General features: G+C 40.6%; 1 protein-coding gene across 1 annotated transcript in view; it reads left to right on the plus strand.

Moving 5' to 3' along the window:
• LOC106500349 (multiple epidermal growth factor-like domains protein 6) overlaps positions 1 to 18,653 on the plus strand; it is a 214,467-nt gene that overhangs the window by 108,398 nt on the left and 87,416 nt on the right. Inside the window, exon 5 of the mRNA XM_067301588.1 lies at positions 10,863 to 10,985. Coding sequence (XP_067157689.1) covers positions 10,863 to 10,985 — 123 coding nt within the window. The remainder of the gene's footprint in view (positions 1 to 10,862; positions 10,986 to 18,653) is intronic.

Below are 18,653 nucleotides of genomic sequence, written 5' to 3' on the forward strand. Positions count from 1 at the left end.
GCAAAGGCAGCGAAGGTCCCGGGCTCAAACGCTGGTGTCAGTCTAAGGTAACTTGCAGCCAAATTGTTCCTTCTGCAGAGCGTCTGATTACGCGGTCACGCCGAGCATGATTTATTTGTTTTAAAAGAAACTTCTGTCCTTAGAAAATTGTGCTGTCCTCCTAGCAAAAGACCCAAGAAATCAGAGCTGTGCTTCGTTACTCACTCTTAGTTTAATTGGAAAAGGAAGGTCTGATTTCTTGGGTCTTTTTCTTCTAGCTTGTCACAGTTAAAACTGCAAGTAAGCTAATGGCTTGTATATCTTTCTCTTCTGCAAGCTTGCTGTAACTCTGCCTCCAAGTTTAAGTGTCCCCCTTGAATTTGTTAGTGGGAATTCCCTTCTGCTTAAGGGACGTTCGCCTCACCATCATTTCTAGCCAGAGAGCGCCAGATTTTTCTGCAGTGCTTAGCTGCCATTTAGCGCTAAATGAAATAGCTGCATTTGCGAAGCACCCAGCAGTTCCCTTTCTCCTAGGTGCTCCGCGCTGACATTGTGCTCTTTGTGTGCGTACGCTATCGCTCCCTGAACTCTTTAGAAAATCTGCCCTGCAGTAACAATAAGTAATAGTTAACAAGCACCCATTGGTGTCAAATAAGTTAGAAGAATTCAGAAGACAAATTAGGCAGTGAAGTCTCTGGGAATAATGACCTCCCTTGGGTTTCTTTACAAATTAAACTGATGAAGGTTCAATCTTTTTTTTTTTTTTTTCCATGGGTTCCTTTGCCCTTGACACACAAGATCACTTACTAGAAGAGGCTGTGACAGAGTGCGGTTAGATGGTAATGGAACCTGTCTTTGTAAACCAAATAAAGGGTTCTCATTTATGTGCATTGTAAACGAGCGACCTGATTGTATGAGTGTTTCAGCCATGCAGAGAATGATTGCAGAAAAGTTAATTTCTGTGGTAGAAAGTGAGAGCGACTCTGCGACTTTAATTATTAGCACAGTATTTTTGTCAGGGCGGTGAGTACTTCTGCTCACATAACTGATAGGAAAATATTCTAAAAGTGAAAAACAAAAGAAGAGAGAATATTCAGGAGGGCACAGGAAGAAAGAAATACTTAGACCCTTTAAGTCAATGGTGGAAGCTTTCCATTCATTGCTGTTTGATCTGTTCACATTAATCTCATAGCCTCCTGTGCTAGATCTAGTGATGGGTAGAGTCTGTCCTACCAGGAAACGTTAGTGATTAACATTGACAGGCCAGGACAACTTTTAGGAAAGAAAATAGAAGAAAATGGGAGTTTCCCTTTAAATCTCAATAATTAATTCCAATCCTAAACCCGAAGCCAGGCACATATCATCCTTTTCCTGCTAAGAAATCTTTTACATTCATTTCAGTACCTAATGGCTTGAAAGAAAAGTTTTCATTATTCATGTGAAAAATGAACTAATTTGCTCACATGCTTAGTCCTGCGGGTTAATTATATTATGAAAAAGAGTAGTTGATAAAGAACTGGCTTACTGCAATAGAGGTGCCCTGAAATTTAAGCTCCTTAATTTATTAGCTTGCTTAGACTATAGTGTTGTGATAATCAGCCTGTTTGTGTGTTAAGCAGCAATTTCTGGAGTCGTGGCTGTGGCCCTGCGATGGAGACTGTAAGCAGGCGACGTGGTTTCAACTGCTGTCGCCTGAGGGGTTTCCTCCTACGGCAGCACCGATGGTTTTGCACCTACGATTCCGGCTTGTAGGTGTTTCTTCCTTTGGTAAAGGAAACGAGTGGTTCCCAAACCAGTCTCCGGAAAGGTCTTGGCAGGCAGCCGCGATGGGTGAGGCTAACCCTCAGGCACCTAGGGTGTTCCCGTCCAATGTTCCTCGTGGCCAGCAAGGAGGAACTTACTGTCCCCAACCAAGCCTGATTACTAAATATTGTGAGTGCTCGTATTCTGCATGGGCGCAAAGGCAGCTGGATTAATGGCTTTTACAAGTCACAGTGTGGACATGACACTGAGTAGTATTTTGTGCCAGGCAACGGTCTGCGCCAACATGAACGAAAGTACCAAAATCTGCTGCGGGATCCTTAGTTTTCCTTTTCCATAGCATTGCTGCGGAGTGAAGACATTCCTGGGTTTCGGACATTCTACAGGACTGGAGAAAAGGAGCAATTCACATACTTAGACTGCTCAGTTCTGTGCCTCTTTCTCTCCCTTTATTCTGTGCTCAGAAAAAGCTAGAATAAACACCTGCTTTATTCTACACTTATATCAGTGGTTTTCTTTGTCACCTCCTCCGGAACTAGCAGCTAAGATCAAGGTTTGCTTTTCCTTTACGTAAAGGTTTGGGAGTCAGTTCCCAAATACGCGGTTCTTCTCTCAGGGCCCCGCTCGCCGTTTCCCTACCTGCTGGGTGCCGCTCGCGCCGCTCGTCCTCGCTGGGCTGCCTGGACCCGCGCGCTCGCTGCTGCGGGTGGCTTTTAAGTAGCGGTATCGTAGACCTTTGAAACATCGCAGAACCGTAACCATTGCACACCAATACCAAAGTATGCCGTCGCCAGATAGGTAAAATCTCCCCTATCGTTACGGCTTTTTGCCTGGGAGCAAGCGTATTTATTTCTGTCTGAAATGGTTCATTTTGCTGTTACCCAGGTGAACCCGAAAAGCATCAGCGACGTGCAGCGCTACCTTTATCCCTCCTTTCGTTATTTCCGTGTCGGACTATTGCAGTGCCCCTCATAGCAGGGGACGTCTTAAATCTGTGAACGCTACAGGCTGCGCAGAACGCGAGAGCTGCCGCCTTCGCTTCCGTGCCGGGCTCCTCCGACGCCGCTGCTGTGCCTCCCCGAGCTCGCGCTTGGCCCCCAAGATGGGTGAGAGCTCGGGCGGTGAAACCAGACTGGCAGACAAGGATGGGAGTCCTTTCTCCGGAGCGTGAGGGTATAGCCACCGTTTCTTGGGAATGGAAGTTAGGTGTACCTCAAAGAGAATGCATTTTCTGGGCAAACGTGTTTTTAGACAAAAGCAGAGGCTTTTAAGGATGTCACTGCTAAGTCCTGAACCCTTTCTAAAAAGGCTCCATTTTGTGGCACAGAAAGTGTAAGAGGAAAAAAAAAATCCGTCTCAGCAGAGCCCTGTTGTAAGGAAAGATGCTTTATAGCAAATGATGTTTTCTTTTATGTTGTGCTCGTAAGCATCATAGCAGGCAAAGGCAAACACTTGTCTAATTTGATAAAATATCTCTAATTGCAGCGACGGTACTTGAGGTTTGGGCTGGAGGCATCAGCTCTGTTTGTAATCACAGTTCTAGCCGTACTCCACAATCATCTCCAATCACGGCCAATTAGCGTCTGTTAGGCTGCCGTTGCTTTATTCAGCTGTCTGGGACGTTTGGTTGCATTATTCATACCTTGTCTGCGAAAATGTGTTTTAAAAATGAATACTATTGTAGGATTTTATTGTACTGTGATACTTTTTTTCCTCTCATTTAACTTATTCCTATTGGTGTAGGAAGGAAAACTTTGTACATGATTTAAGTCCTGTTTTTAACACTTAGGAAGCAGTTGTCCCTGCTCTACCGATTATTTTAGAGCGATAAAAAAAATCAAAGCTGGTATTTTTTCACACAGCAGTTTGGTTTTGGAAATCGTTGTTGCAAAACGTCAGTGAAGCTCAAGAACAAAAAAAGGAAAAAACAAAAAAAAGAAAGAGCGAGCAGCTGTGTGTGTGGTTGTGCAGGAGTGCTGTAATCAGTAATACAGAGTTTGAAAGGAGCGTTAAACACTGTGTTTCAGAATTTAACCTAGTCTTTAGTTACCAGGGAGCCGGAGGAGAGCTTGTGATGGCGCAGGTCGTCTCTGCGATGTGTACTACAACGTGGCGCTAAATATTTTCTGGTATTTCACCAGACGAACCCCAGGTCTAGTCTAGCATAATTCTTGCCAGCATCTTCTTTTTTCAGAGCTTCTTGTTGAACTTATTTAAATTTTGAGCCAGGTTTTTCCCTCTACAGGGTTTTTATTCTGACTTTAAAGGAGTTGTTCTTGATGAGTGCCAGTGCATTGGTGGATCTGGTGAATCCTTATCTTCAGCCTATGATTTTAATGAGGGAAAAATGAATACTGGTGAAGTATGTTTATAACTAGGGGTTTTGTTTGGTTTTGTTTTTGCATCTAGGTTTCATGACACAGAATTTTTTAATGCTCCAGTATCAGAAGACAGCTGACCATTTTAAAGGTTCAATTTGTAGAATTGGGTGACTGATGTTCCCCACATATGTAAATGTGATGTGTGGGTTAAGAGAAGTATATGCAGTAGTAATTTATTAGGAAGAAAACAAAAAAAAAGGGCTAATTTGGGAAAGCACAGATTCTGCAGCTGCCAGGGGAGACGGCGGCTGCGACGGGCGTTTGCTGGAAGTTCGCTTGGGACGAGTCTGTGCCAGACTCTCAGATAAGTCCGCTCCGCTAATCAGGGGCTTGTTAATAACAGCTCAGATTTACGATACTTCATAACAGCACAAGAAGAAATATTCATCCTGTTATTGACTTTGTGGAGGAAGAAAACCTAATAAAGCGTTAAGAGTGCTTAATCAATACACGTATAGGCCTGCGCTTGGCTATCAGAATGAGCAGCTTTGTTTTCTATTCAGGCCGATAATTTATGGTTAGCGCTGGAAGTGATGGATGTGATTTACGTTTTAGAGACAATTGCTGTTAAAAGACGACTGTTATATAGCTCTTGCACAAAACGAAGAAGAAGAAAGCAGATGTATTGTCTGGGCCGTGGGCACTGTGTTCATCAGCCTGTCTAGTTCGACTAGTTATGTATAACGTTACTATGATTATATGCATAGGTATTGGCATCAGCTACCTTATAGGCCAGTCACTGGTATGACACAGAGTTCGAATCAACTTTCTCAAGTTTCAGGATTTATTCAGACATATGGTTTTTGTTCCAGACCATCTGGGCCATAGTTTTAAAAAAACGGCGCCTAAAACCTTAAGCAAGTTAAGGAGCTTCCTATTCACTGGATGTTTAGCACTGCTAAAAAATTGATCAAATTATTTATATATTATCTATAAAAGGGAATATGAAAGTCCAGTTCTAAAATCTCTGCTTATTGGGCCTGATTGGGTCTGATATTATTTGTGAACTCACTGTCACGGCATGTTCTGGATGCCGAAAGTTTGTATAGAGGCAAGAGGGAGCAGACAAATTCATGGAATGAGCCCATCGAGCTGATGCTTTAAAGCCGGTGTTTATGCCTTAAGAAGCGATGGAGCCGCAGCGTGCCGGGGTAGGACCGATACCCTGGTGGTGTTACGCCTTTCCCCATGGCCCTGCTGCTGACCGCTGCTTTGAAAGGTTTGGCCGGGGCAGCGCTGCCGTGACCCGCTGGTCAGGCGAGCTGATGCGGTGGTGGTGGTGGTTGTGGCTCTGTTTCCAGAGCTATCCCCTGTGCTTCCGAAGTAAAAAACCCGCTTCCCCTCGCCGTCGCCGATTCTTCAGGTGTCGCATAAGCTGACGAATGTTAATCTGACAAATGTTCTGGGAGCGTTTTCGGCTTGAAGCTTGTTCACTGAGTTCTCCCAGGTGCCAGAAGACAAAGCTGTATGTGTTTTTAATAAGTTAAAATTCTGTAGTTTTCTGTAGTGTTAAAAGGCTCTGATTACTGGGCAGAGTGAGGGTGAAGCGGGCAAGCGTGTGTTACGAGTTGCAGACACTTGCCTGTAACACTTCCTATAGATGCGAAATGTGATATAGCTACATATACGTATGCATATGCCATTGTACATGTGCCAGGCACTCGTGTGTGTTGTCTGAGGTACACATATAGGGGGTTTAAGTTGCACACTAAAAATCATGTTTAGAGTCTGATTCAAAGCAGCACGAGTGTAGGGTTTTGTAGCTGAAAGCATTTGAGTTATGCTCTCAGAGTTAGGAATTTACGTGTCTAAATTGCCATTGAAATCGCACTAGAACTGTGTGCTAGACTAATGCTTTGAAACAGATCAGAATAACCCCCGCTTTCCATGGGGCGAGCTGTGCTCATGTGGTATTGCAATAAGAATGCGAATGATTTTTACAGCTCTTATGCCACCTGAGTGATGTATTGCAAGTCCCGTAAGCTGTGACGTGCACCGAAGTCGGCTGCTGGTGGCTCAGAGCACGGGTCAGCCCCGAGGGGTGGCACCGAGGGGGCAGCTTTAGCCATGTGGCTGGGTTAAAAATGAATAAATAAAGTTGTTGCTCACGCATGGCTGATAAATACAGCAACCTCGGAAAATATGTTTTAAATAGTGGACTGCAGTTATGAGATCCTCTTTGTTATCTTAAATAGGAATGGGTATTCATATTAATTTATGTTAATGTTCATATTAATTTATACTGTTTCGTATTGCACAAACTTGTTATACTAGCAAAATGTCGTGCTCGAAAAATACCTTAACCTGTAGGCAATGGGGTGGCTGCCGTGTCCCGTAGATACAAACACAAATTGTTGCCCGAATGAACTGGTAATTCGGCGGACTGCTTCCCGCCGCAGTACAGCGGCCTCCCGTCGCAGGGTCGCTGCGTCCCGGGCTGGTTTCAGAGACGCCGCGCTCAGCGCCGTGCGGAAGAGCTGCGCGGCTGCAGCCCTCGCCGATTGCTCGGCTCAGAGGTGCGGAGAGGAGACTTCCAGCCTAACGTGTTGCTGCTTCTTAGCAGAATATTGATCTTTTTTTCTTTTTTCTTTTTTCTTCTTTTTTTCTTCTTATTCTGCTTGCTAGGTTTGAGAGCTAGTTAGTAATAGTGCAGGTTGCTCCTGTTAGATTTAAGATTGGAATCATCAGGGAAAGACATTTTGTCCAGCGTCTGCTTTTATATAAAATGTTCACTTGTAGGAAATCTGAAATGGCCTAGTCTTACAAAAAAACTCAATAAAGAGATTCTTTTTTCCTGAAGGCCTGGGGTGTTCGCTGCCTTGCTCTGCTGTGTGATATTTTCAAACAAGGTGTGAGTGGCATTAAACAAGAATGCAGAAGAAAGGGGGATGGAATCGGTCTTTCTCTATTCATCCTGTAGCTCCTGGACATGTTTAATTGAGCAGAGGTGATCCATTTAATGAAAAAAAGACATGCTCCCCTACTCTGAAGGTATAAAGTATTTGATGAGGTTTTTAATAAATGAATACCTTTATTGTGCGTGGTGCAGTCCTATAAAATCGTGTGTGTAGGGAATGTAGGACATATAGGCACGTGCCTGCAATCCACATTTTTGAGTGCTAGTAGATTTTAAATATACTGTTTTCTTCCACATGTATAATAGACAGATCATGTATACAGTTAATATAGAAACTATCATTGATGAAGAAAGGTTTTTTGTCTATTGAAAGAGTCTTTTTCCAGACTTAGTATGGCAGGATTGAAAGCTCACGTGGAGCATGTCCCATGGATAATGTTTCTGTGTTGCAGCACTGGCTCTATAAATAAATGTGAAATACTGCAGTAGCAAAAATCACATTTATTTTTTGAAGCGCCTACAGCATGTCATTACAGATAGATTGATGGTCTTGATAACATTGAACTTTTGTCAGGCCTAACCTGGCAGACTTGTTGTATGTCAGAAATTTTCTGTCATTTTTCTTGCTATCCAAGAGGCAAATTTATTTGCAACCTTGAATGACATTGAATATGGAAAGCAGGCTGAAATTTATCATTTGGCAGAATTGTTTTTCCTGGTTTGTTTTTTATTACAGTGGCAAAATTGTAATCAGATTTTAAAATTCTGAATACTTTGTGTGTTTTAAGAATGTAGAACAGGTGATTGCAGGCTATAAGTGCTATACGGATTGTGTTTTTACAAACGTAGAACAAACTCATTTTTGGTTCACATTCAGATCATTTATTTTTGTGCTCCTTTGACTGAGGTAACTTCTGAGCTTTATTACTGGAATTTAGAAAACAAATTGGCATGGCACAGACGATGGAGAAACCCTTCTAAAGGGACTGATAGCACACCTAAGGTTGCAGGTGCTTAGGGAGCAAATTTGCCTATCACTGAGGTTAGAATTATTACAGTTTATACCTAAGGAGTGTATGTCTTCAAATGCTGTGTGATAGGGATAAGACTATATCAAAAAGCTTATTTTGCTTTCCTACGTGAAGCTAATTATCATTTAATTGCTGAGTCCTGATGATCAGTTTTAAATGAAATATTTGTTTTAATGAGAAGCGTGGATGAAAAGCCAAGTTTTCTGCATAGAATAGAATAAGCAGTGGATTTCTGGTGTAAGGGGAAGCAAAAAGCATGGCATGAAAGCATATATTAAGGCAGAGACAAGGAAATCATGGACACAGCATAAGAAATGAGAGAAAGAGATGGAAGAAGAAGTTATTAGTCATGTAGCACAAATACTTTTATTGTGGCATAACACATACGGAGGCCACAGCTTTTTATTCTGAACAAGAAATGAACAGATTTCTGATTGCTAATATAAACACACTGCAATCAAAAGCAAAAACATGATCTACATTAGTATGCAGTAGCACTATAGACTTCCAAATATATTCTACACTAGTGAAATCAAGAGCATAATGATTAGCTTCTCAGCTAGAAACACTTCCTTTTAATGTTTTGGTTCAAAGTACAGAGACGAGTTTTAATAAATTGGGCCACATCATCCAGTCAATATTTTATGCTAGGAGGTCAACTAGTATTGTATATGCTAAACATCGTCTAGAAAAAAAAAGTAGTTCCCCCAAAATTTTGTTTTTTAAAAAGAGATTTTATTAGTTGCCGATAGTGCAAGTACCAACAGAAGTTGGAGGTGTGGAGCAAGGTTGTTGCGTGGCTCGTTGCAGTTCGTTGCCACCAGGCTGTGAGGACATCTGCTAGTTAGAGGCAGTAAATCATCTGGAGCAGGGCTGTTTTGTCCATCGTGTGTGTGATGCCCAACGCTGCAGTGTCGCCTTCTCCTACCCTGAGGACCACGACTAAAATCTGCCGCTGGTCACGTGTTGCCCAGCCTCTGCCGAGACGGAGACCAACGTCTGTCTCTGCTCTGCTGCTCCTGGTGTTCTGGGTGGCGCGTGGGTGCGTTTCCTTCAGGAAGGTTTCTGTCCGAACTGGGTTCCCATGAAATCAAGAGAAAAATCTTGCTGACTTCATGAGAGTTAGGATATATGGTTTAGCGTACAGCTCTGAGATAATTGTTTTTTCTTTATAACTTACGTGTGTTTTTTCAATAATACTGAAGGCAGAGAAAGTTTTACTGTGTGGGTCATGACACTGAATTTAGAGCTGCAGAGAAATGAAATGATTTTAGTGACTTTGCACCTCTTCAGCTTCACTTTGGCAAATGTTGACATTTCGTACATCTTCCTTTCAGCCTTTTAATAGTCTGCCCCCTGCCCCAGTTTCTTTAACCTCTTTGGTTTTTAGCCAGAATCATTAATAAGCTAGTGAAACTGAGCTCAGTCTCATCAACGAACTAACAAACCCAGGTAAATCTCAGCCTGTGAAGGCTAAGGATTGCAGCTGAAGGGTTCTCATCTTTCCTGTATATATGTGATTTTTTTTTTTTGATTTGTCTTTACAGCACTTTTTTTCTTTTGACTAGCGTCTAATTAGAAACTTTGCAAAAAGGCATACTTCCCAGTGGAAATGCGGAATGCTTCTTAGATGAAGCTATTGACTGTGATTCTAGTTATCCTTATCTTTTATTGCTTACCTTCTCCCACTTCTCTAACCTGAACGGAATACGTGATCTGTACCCATGCCAAAGGCGTCGCAGACGCGAGAGCTGTCGCCCGCGTCCTGGTGCCAGCTTTGGAGCGTGCGCTATGTCCCCTTGGCCCTGGCTTTCCGCTGAACCTCGTGCTGAGTGGCGCTACTGTGCCAACAAGCTAGTTCAAGACTTCTGTCTGCAAGTCGAGAAAGATACCCACAACCCATTATTCTTGCGCAGATTCATTGCTGTAACTCCTTCCCCTGAACTGAATGAATTATGCATCTCCATGACAATATTAACACTTCAGAGAGAGCAATACGAGCAAGAAAGCGTTACACAAGAGTTCTGAAATGCATTAAATCAATACAGCAAATACTTGCTGTTTTTAAGTCTGCTATTCCATTTGACAAATTTTCTAGTTTGGAAATACTCTGATACCATCTGTTGTCTGTGATCCCATTCAACAGAACAGTACTGACCTGAAGATTTCTGTCATACTACTTCAGAAATTCTCATGCAGAATATATAAGTACATGGGTTAAAAAAGCTGTTCTTCACTACATTTTTCTCAACCATTGACTAGTCATTTATTTATATATTTATTTATATGGTTCTTTAATGTTCTTCATTTATAATGTGTAAATATCTATTTTTCCTATCCAAAACCATGCAGGAAAACACAAATTTGAACAGGTAAGTATATAAGGTATGTGGATATTAGCACACACATATCCTAAGGAAAGGAGGGCTTTCATTGATTTAAGATGCTACCGTCTTCCGGATGTTCTTCATCTCGGTCATGACTGTTGAAGCAACCTAATTGGCAAGTGAGCTGCTGGAATTGGCAGTGTAATAATTGTTCCTGACCTGCTTCAGTGCAAAGTTAGCGTGTTTGGCGTAGCCTGCTCCGAAAGGTGCGTGGACTAATGCAGCTTGTTTTGCACAGAAGTGGAAGAGGAAAAATCGCACAATCGTGTCCATTGGTTGAGTTGTGGGGAATAGTGGCATAGATGGGAGTCAGTGCTGCAGTCATTGACTGAATAGATCCTTAGTTGTATTTATCAGTATCTTTCTCACTCTGGAAGATCAAAATCGTACACAGTTGTTATGAAATAAGCAGATAATCTGGTCAGTGCTTGCTCCTTATTGACTGCCTGATACTTTCTCCCACCAGATGTGAACGAGTGTACCACTGAGAATGGTGGCTGTCATGACCAGTGCTGTAATACTGTTGGCAGCTACTACTGCAAATGCCCAACTGGCCAGAAACTGGAGGAAGATGGAAAATCATGTGGAGGTAAAAAATTTTTACTATGTCTCACTGCTATTAGGAAATCAGAGAACACACTGGAAAGGAAAGGGAAATGTTACCTTTTATCTAGAGCCAGCTGAAGAGCATATACTCAGATTTGTCAAGAGTATAGATCTTCTTATGTCTGGATTATGAAGGTGTAACTCCAAGAACACTTCAAAGTGTTTTTATTGAAAATTTGTATCACTTAACCTGGATTGGTTGTGCCGTGATTATGGAACTTCCATCATCAGTTTAAAAGCCTGAAGAAAGTCTATATATTTGCAGCTATTTCATCTGTCTCTAAAACAAAACTGTTCTTGTCAGAAAATACACATACATTTTTGCATTTCAGTCACAATTCCACAGCTAGAGATTAACCGAATAAAAAGGGATTTAAAATCACATGCTCTGTAAACCCATTTGCCTTCTTCCTAGGGGAAATCTAAGTCCCATTATGGGGTAATATTTGTTCTTACACAAAAGCTCAGGTTCAAGACTGACTTTGTGTTGAAGCTAAAGCATCGCATAAGCTTATGTTAGAACAATTAAGTGAACTATGATTAGATTTCTAAATGGCAATCTGATAAGCATAGAGCAGGTGTAAACAAGCCTATCTGATCTGTTGATCTGCATTCACTACGTTTTTGCATCATGAGATGCAAAGCGTAGATGAGATCAGGTGTAAAGATGTGGCCAAGGTATGCTGTATTACAGGTCAAAGCAGTTCCCTCTTCTTGAATGCTCTTCCTCACACTTGCAATGAATGTTCTCTGCTATGTGACCTGGGCACTGGCTGTGTGCCTAGATTGCACCCTCAATTGTATTTCATTACTGTAGTAAGTATATAGTTGAAGTTTTTTGATTCTCTCAAGATGAAAGGTATTACATACATTTTTATTAAATGTATTATCATCTTTTCATAAGAAGCCATCTTCTATGGCTTTTCCTGTTGCATAGTATCTCATAAATTCCTCTCTGCCAGGATTTCATTATACCATTGTCCTTTAACTCCTTTTTTAAGGTTTGATACAAAGCAATGCATCTCTTAGATGTGATTATATCCTTTATCGTAACTTTATAATTTATTCAGCTACGCTCTTTATTCACTAGAAGATTGTAGAATTATTTTCCACCGCAAGCTCTCATTTGTTATCCAGCTTGACAATGTAAATAAGATCTAGATGGTTACTTTATTTTGATTGAAGCTTTTCATTATGGTCTTCTATGCTTTCATTTTGGCCTTTTGAGAACTGAAGCCAGAAATATTGTGAGTGATTCACAGATTCCTGCTACTTCACCTCATTCTTCTGTTACCTCTTTTGGTGACTATTTGTTAATATGCCTGTGAATGAGTTCATAGGACTGTAGGTTGATGAATACTTACTGTTTTCAGATTTGCTTAAAAGTTTTTCAAAAACTTCAGTTTTTGAAAGCCAGGATCCTGCTCATCTTAATTCAAAATTGTTTAGCGTGAGTGCTGTTTTGGTTAAATTAGTTGTGTTAGTAAGTTAGTTAAATTAGTGTTTCTTCTGCTTCTATTCTTAAAATATACTTTAAATTCTATTATTTTGACATTCCTTAAAAACCCAAACAGAGCTTAAGAAATTTGATTCTTATATCATGTGTTATCCAACGAGGAATTACAGAAGACTATATTGTTAGCCATTTTGAAACCACTGCTTGAAATCTTCACACAGAAAAGGAAATGTTGAAAAAACTGGTTGCCATTCAAGTCATAAAATACTGTAAAAGTAGCAGTGACACTAATTACAAGTGAACCTTAGTGAAGTCAATAATAACAATGAGCATATGGCTATACGGACTTGCACAAGAGACCACCAACCTCTAGCCATCAGATTTTACAGTGTAAGTGACTTAGTGCTTGACCACTATTTGAGGGAAAAGTAAGCGTGTGACCTGGTATTTTATTGCTGCCCCTGCACGATGGTTCTGTGTTGCTCAAAGGTGCCATTTTGCAGATGAGGGTAAAACATGATCATTGAGGTTACCCTGGCGTTTTGGAAGAATAAAGCTTATAGTCGTTCTGGGTAGTTACATTCTTTCTTTCCTTATAGCTGCAATCTGCTTTATATTACCTTTTAGTCTAAAGTATAGTGTAGAATAGCTGGGTACTATTGTTCTGCTTCTGTTATCCATCTCATGGTTGGGTTTTATTTCACCGGTGTCTGAAAAGATCAATTGCTGTGCAGTTTTTTATAAGCCAAGATACAAATAAGGCATAATATTATAAAACCACCACAGAAGTGGCGCAGAATTTTATTCAGTAGGTCATTATTAGTGCAAAGCTTGATATTGTTTTTCAGAAACAGAATATTCTTCTGACAAAAAGGAAAGGTATTGTCAGAAATAACCGTACATTTCTTTAAAACTGTTGTTAGTCGTTCAGAGCTCTTCAATGCTGAGGAGCGGAAAGTGGATAAAAATTAATGAATCCAACTATATGATGAAATACACCACTGACTTTGTCAATAATAGCTGTTCTTTTTGTGAGCAGTTTTAGGCGGTCCAAGCACCTTATCTCACAGTGGACGATGAAAGAGTTGAGGATGCTCAGGCTCTCTAACTTCTGGGGTATCAAAGGTGTCTGCAAGGCACAAGGGGCTACATGAATACAAACAAGACAACAGCAAAAAATAGGCAATATAAGCTTAAAACACGTCATGGCAATCAGCATTAACTAAGCATTTGCTTCCTGCCGTTGTTTGCTTGTTGGCTAAGAGAGCCATAGGGGCAGGGGATCAAACGGTACGTTTGCAGGCTCTGTAACCCTTCTCAGTCCCGTACGGATCTTCTCTAACCAATTGTGGGCTCTTATGGCAGGATATATCATTCAGAATTATATGTTGTGATATCTTACTTCACTATCTTACTTCTCTGCAATGAGTGATACTAACATCAAGAAGCAGATTGTAGTAAGGTGAAGGCACGTGCATCTGTACAGAAATGCCGGAGGGCTCAATTGATTAGCCTTTCAAAACTAATTATCTACCTGTTGTTCTGCAGCATTTTATCTCCCATGTTCATGGACAGACCTACTTAAGTTTTCTTATCTGACATAGAAGTTTCTTTGCAAATAGTTGGATTTTGACATAAAACTCATGCTTACCTCTCACTCTTCATGTTTCCTAATGACAAAACCCTCTGATTTCAATGGGAAAGGATTTGGATTTAATCACTGCACAAATAATGCAACAAATTAATATTTGACATTTAGTAGGATATGACCGTCGGCCTGATTCTACAGCATATGGATCCGTACTGGAGTACAGAGTTTTTGGGAGCGGTCTTGTTAACATCAGGAGCTGAATTTGCTCAAGAAAGCTGTAACATGGTCTGAGTAAGGGAGGGGAACTCCGTGTGTGTGTGTGTGAAAGCCCAGTGCCTTGTGCCTCTATCTGTAGAATTTGCAGTATTCATTTAATAAAGGCTTTGCGGCTTAGAAATGCTAGGTGTGCTTCATGCTTTTGTCTCTGGTCTGCCGAGTAACTGAGGCAAATGAACCTCTTTGTGCCATACCCCCGTCTTTGTTCAGCAGAGCTAACACTGACTTCTTGTGTGATACAACAGGAGATCTACAGATATTCTCATTTTGTGTTTTATATTAACGCAAAACAATTCTACCTGAAATCATGAAAAGGGAAAATGGTGTTTTCCAAACTTAAATCCAGTTTTAAAACTCAGTTACCAGTACAAGCCCAGATTTGTAAAGCATGCTGAGTCCAGGGCTACAAAACCCTGTTTTTACACTTGAATAAGCTACAGAAGTCCAATAAAAAAGGCCATGACCTTATGTTAACCTTCTTTGATAGACTGTCATTTCTTATTTATCTTATTGTGTTCTCATCTGTCAAGGCAACTGGAAGAAGTTAGAGACAAATGAAGTCATATGATTAGCCACTGATGAAAAGAAGCTTTTATTTTACTGATTAGAGTAATATTCGGATCACTGTAACCTGATCCACGGGCATCCCTGGGGATTTTAGTCAAACTTCTGAGTCTTGGCAGCTTTCCTGACCTTTGCCAGCCAGACTTTTGGAACGGCTGCGTCCTGAGACAGTGTGTGACTTTGCAAGGACACCACTGTTTACCCAAGTAATATAATAGTCATTGGTGTCAGCGATTTATCTTGATTTCATGTCTGATGGAAACTTCTAAACACTTTCCAAAGAAGAGTTAATAGCTGACTAAAAGGAATACTGAAGGATTTGTCTAAGAGAAAGAAAGTGTTTATTAAAATGACCTCAGCGTTTATTTAGTCTGTAAGGTTTGAGGCTTCGGTCATAATTTGTTCTTGTGAAACCTTGTATTTTTGCCAGAGAGGGTGAACACACTAATTCTGCGCTTTGGACTGTTTTCCTTACCCTTCAAACCAATACACCAAGCTTCTGCTATGTACCATGAAAAACCGAAGGACCTCATAGTGTGCACCTCTAAGGAAATGACAAGGAGCAAAGCGAGATAGTACCAAAGGATGAAGTTATTGCCGAGACTACTTCATCATAGTCTTTTTATTTTTTAATAGAAGAAATGGGTCCATTGGAGGGATTTAGGATACTTTTGCAGTAGTTCTTGTCTTAGAAATTTCCATTTGACTCATAATATTATGACATGCCACTGCACAGATTTACTCTTAGGTGTTTTCAGGAGCACTTCAATAGAAAAAGAATAAGGAAAATAAATGATATTTTACAGGAAGAAAAGTAGGCTGGTTCTGATTACACATACAACAAGTTTCACTCAGCATGAACTCAAAACTTACAGTAATCCAGGGAAAGCACACCTGTATGACATAAAGCCCCGCAACCATCTTTATCTTTCCCTACTTCAAAACCTCATCTTAAGATGTGGAAATAAAAATGTTTGCAGGAATTGTAACACAATTATCTGTAGCTGAATTACTGCCCGCTTAATTTCCACCTCAGAGAAGAATTAGGGAGACAGGCACCTCCATCTTGTGACCTTATCAGAAGGATAAGGACAATCTTGATAACTATGAAAGATATTTTAGTTAGGGTTGGGTTTTTTTTGCAATAACTCAAGAGGAAAGAGAAAAAGAATAGACAATGAAAAAAGAGTTGGGAATAGAAAAGAGGGGGAAAAAAGTAATTTCTGGTATTCCCAACTGTGTCTTTAAGTGCTCTTTGGTAGCCTGGGACCCCAAAATGGATTCTTATAGCTGAGTCAGAAAACTCTAAGCATTTAAATTGCAAAATATAAAAAAACCGTGAAACATTCTGTCAAAAGCTGAAGAATAAACACTTTCCATCAGTTTGTCCATCTGGAATACTGGTAGATGTCTGATCATTTGAAGTAAATTTAACAAATAGCAATGGCTGCTTTTACATTTAAATATTGCTCATCTATAATTGTTCCTAATTGTCAAATCAATATCTTTAGTCATAAATAAAGAGCACAATTATCACTATCTGGGCAGAAACTACCGTAAGACTTTCATAGCTATGTTTGCAAACTTTATTGGGGATTGAACTTAAAATTTTATTTCTGCTCCTCAGTAATTCTTTTGGAAATTCCTGGCTCTCTCGGTAAGCCTTTGTCTCTGCTTGTTCGGAAGAAAGGAATGCTGGAGGTCATCCGACTAAGCTTCCTTAGGCAGCCCTATACTGCATTAGGAGCCAGCTGGGATCAATAGAGGCAAGTAGCTGTTGCAGTCCCTTAGTCAAATAGTGTCATCTTTCTGTGTTTGTCTCTTTGTGACAGCATTAAAGCAAAAAATTTACCAAGAATAAGTAGTAAAAATGACAACCGATACATAGCAAAGGTAAAATTAACTGTCGGTTATTGGACTTTTTAAATGAATCAGTTGAATGCTGATTAGCAGCGAGCCGCCGGCAGGGAGGAACCTGAGCCGAACTTTGGAGCGCGGATTTAAGCCGTGCAGCGCCTGTCAGAAGGTGGGCAAGGCTGCGGGTGGCTTCGGTGAGTCCCCTCTCATTTTGCGCAGCCTTCCAAGCCTAATCCACGCAATTACGCGCTGGGGACACACGAACCCTTTCAATCTCATTAAAATGTATTGTGTACTAAACTCAACAAAATCACAGTCATTTCAGATCTGACCTGTTTTTCTTCAGTCGGTGAAGGAAGGGGGGAATAGGTGCATCTGCTCAAACCGTGGAGGGCAGATAAGGAAAACGGAGCTCTAGCCTATATTTGGAGCGATAATGTGGCAGTCTCAGTCGAGAAGAGCATCTGATACTCTGAACTCATTGAGGTAATTGTAATGATTTAATTTTGGATTTTAATTACACTTGTTTAGGTTTTCTCTGAATCATGCTTGACAATTGCTAAATTCACTCCTCTCCCCTCTCATACGTTTAGCAAAGTCGACTGTGAACTAAACCACATAATTATTCACATATGATACCCCCCCAGGGTAGATGCACTAACAGTTTTGACAGCTTCCTCCAAAATGAATATAGCCATTGATGAGTGATTTCATTTATCCCATGTACATTTTTTGATTGACTGGAACTGAGGATAACATGTACAGCCAGAGTTTTCAATCACTTTTTTTAAACAGGAGTTTTATGCAGACCAGTTGGTTAGAAATGGCCAGTGTCAAGGACAATATCCTAATCAGAGGCTCCAAAGCAACAGCAACATTAAGGAAGTTTAAGGGAGATTACCTGTGTTTGCAGCTTTGACTCTCTGGACAGTCAGACAGGAACCATTTATCACTCAAGAAGAAAACAGTGGTTGGTTCAAGGTACTGTGCTTTTTCCATGGAGGAATTTTTTAATCTAGATTTTTCTCTTAGAATGTTTAATTCACCTATAGCATTTTAATAGCAGCCTCTTGCATACACAAAACGTGTAACTGTCAGTTTGATTTTCAAATTACATGAGGATTACATTGAGACTTCAGTGTAGCATGGCATATCAATATGTAATACGTTTCCTACAGCATACCTTCTGCTGCGTTCCAACACAGTGTGATATTTAAAAAAACATGTTATTCATAAACCACAGAAAAAACTGGCAGCCCATTCTGCATTTCAGTTACCAGATGAATTATTGATCACTTAATCTGACATGGGCTGAAAGGGAAAAATTGTTTGTAGATGTCACAGGCCTCCCAGGTAGCAAAGAATGAAGAGTCCCGTCTCTACGGGCTCTACTGCTCAAGTCCATATGGTGCTTGAAATCTAACTGTGCGTCAGACCTGATTATAGATCCGTCACGTGGACGGCTGCCACGCGGCTTCCGAGTCTGTCCTCCGGGCTCTGAAAAGCCTCACATGGACTCGACCAGCTGGAAGGAAATACGAAGTGGGAACTGAAACTTGGTATTATCTTTGGAAAGGAGTGGTTGTGTAAAGTGGAGGGAGAATGACAGTCATTCCCTTCAGAGCTTCTCTGGGTGAGAGTCCAATTTTTGCAATTGTGAATTTGTGCAGAAAGTTTGGCGTGATCAAACATGCTGGCACGAAAACTTTTCTTTGTCCAAACTGCTTGATGTATAAAGCTTTATTGATCAGCCTGTGGCGATGAAAATGTTTAAGGTTTGGAAATATTATAATACTTACTACATCAGTGGGGGATTTAATGTGGTTTAATTAATGCATACAAAGAGCTTTGAATATTTAGATGAAAAGCACTATATAATTGTATAATAGGATTATTATTGTCCAGAC

This window comes from Apteryx mantelli, chromosome 9, assembly GCF_036417845.1.
Source record: "Apteryx mantelli isolate bAptMan1 chromosome 9, bAptMan1.hap1, whole genome shotgun sequence".
Lineage (NCBI taxonomy): Eukaryota > Metazoa > Chordata > Aves > Apterygiformes > Apterygidae > Apteryx > Apteryx mantelli.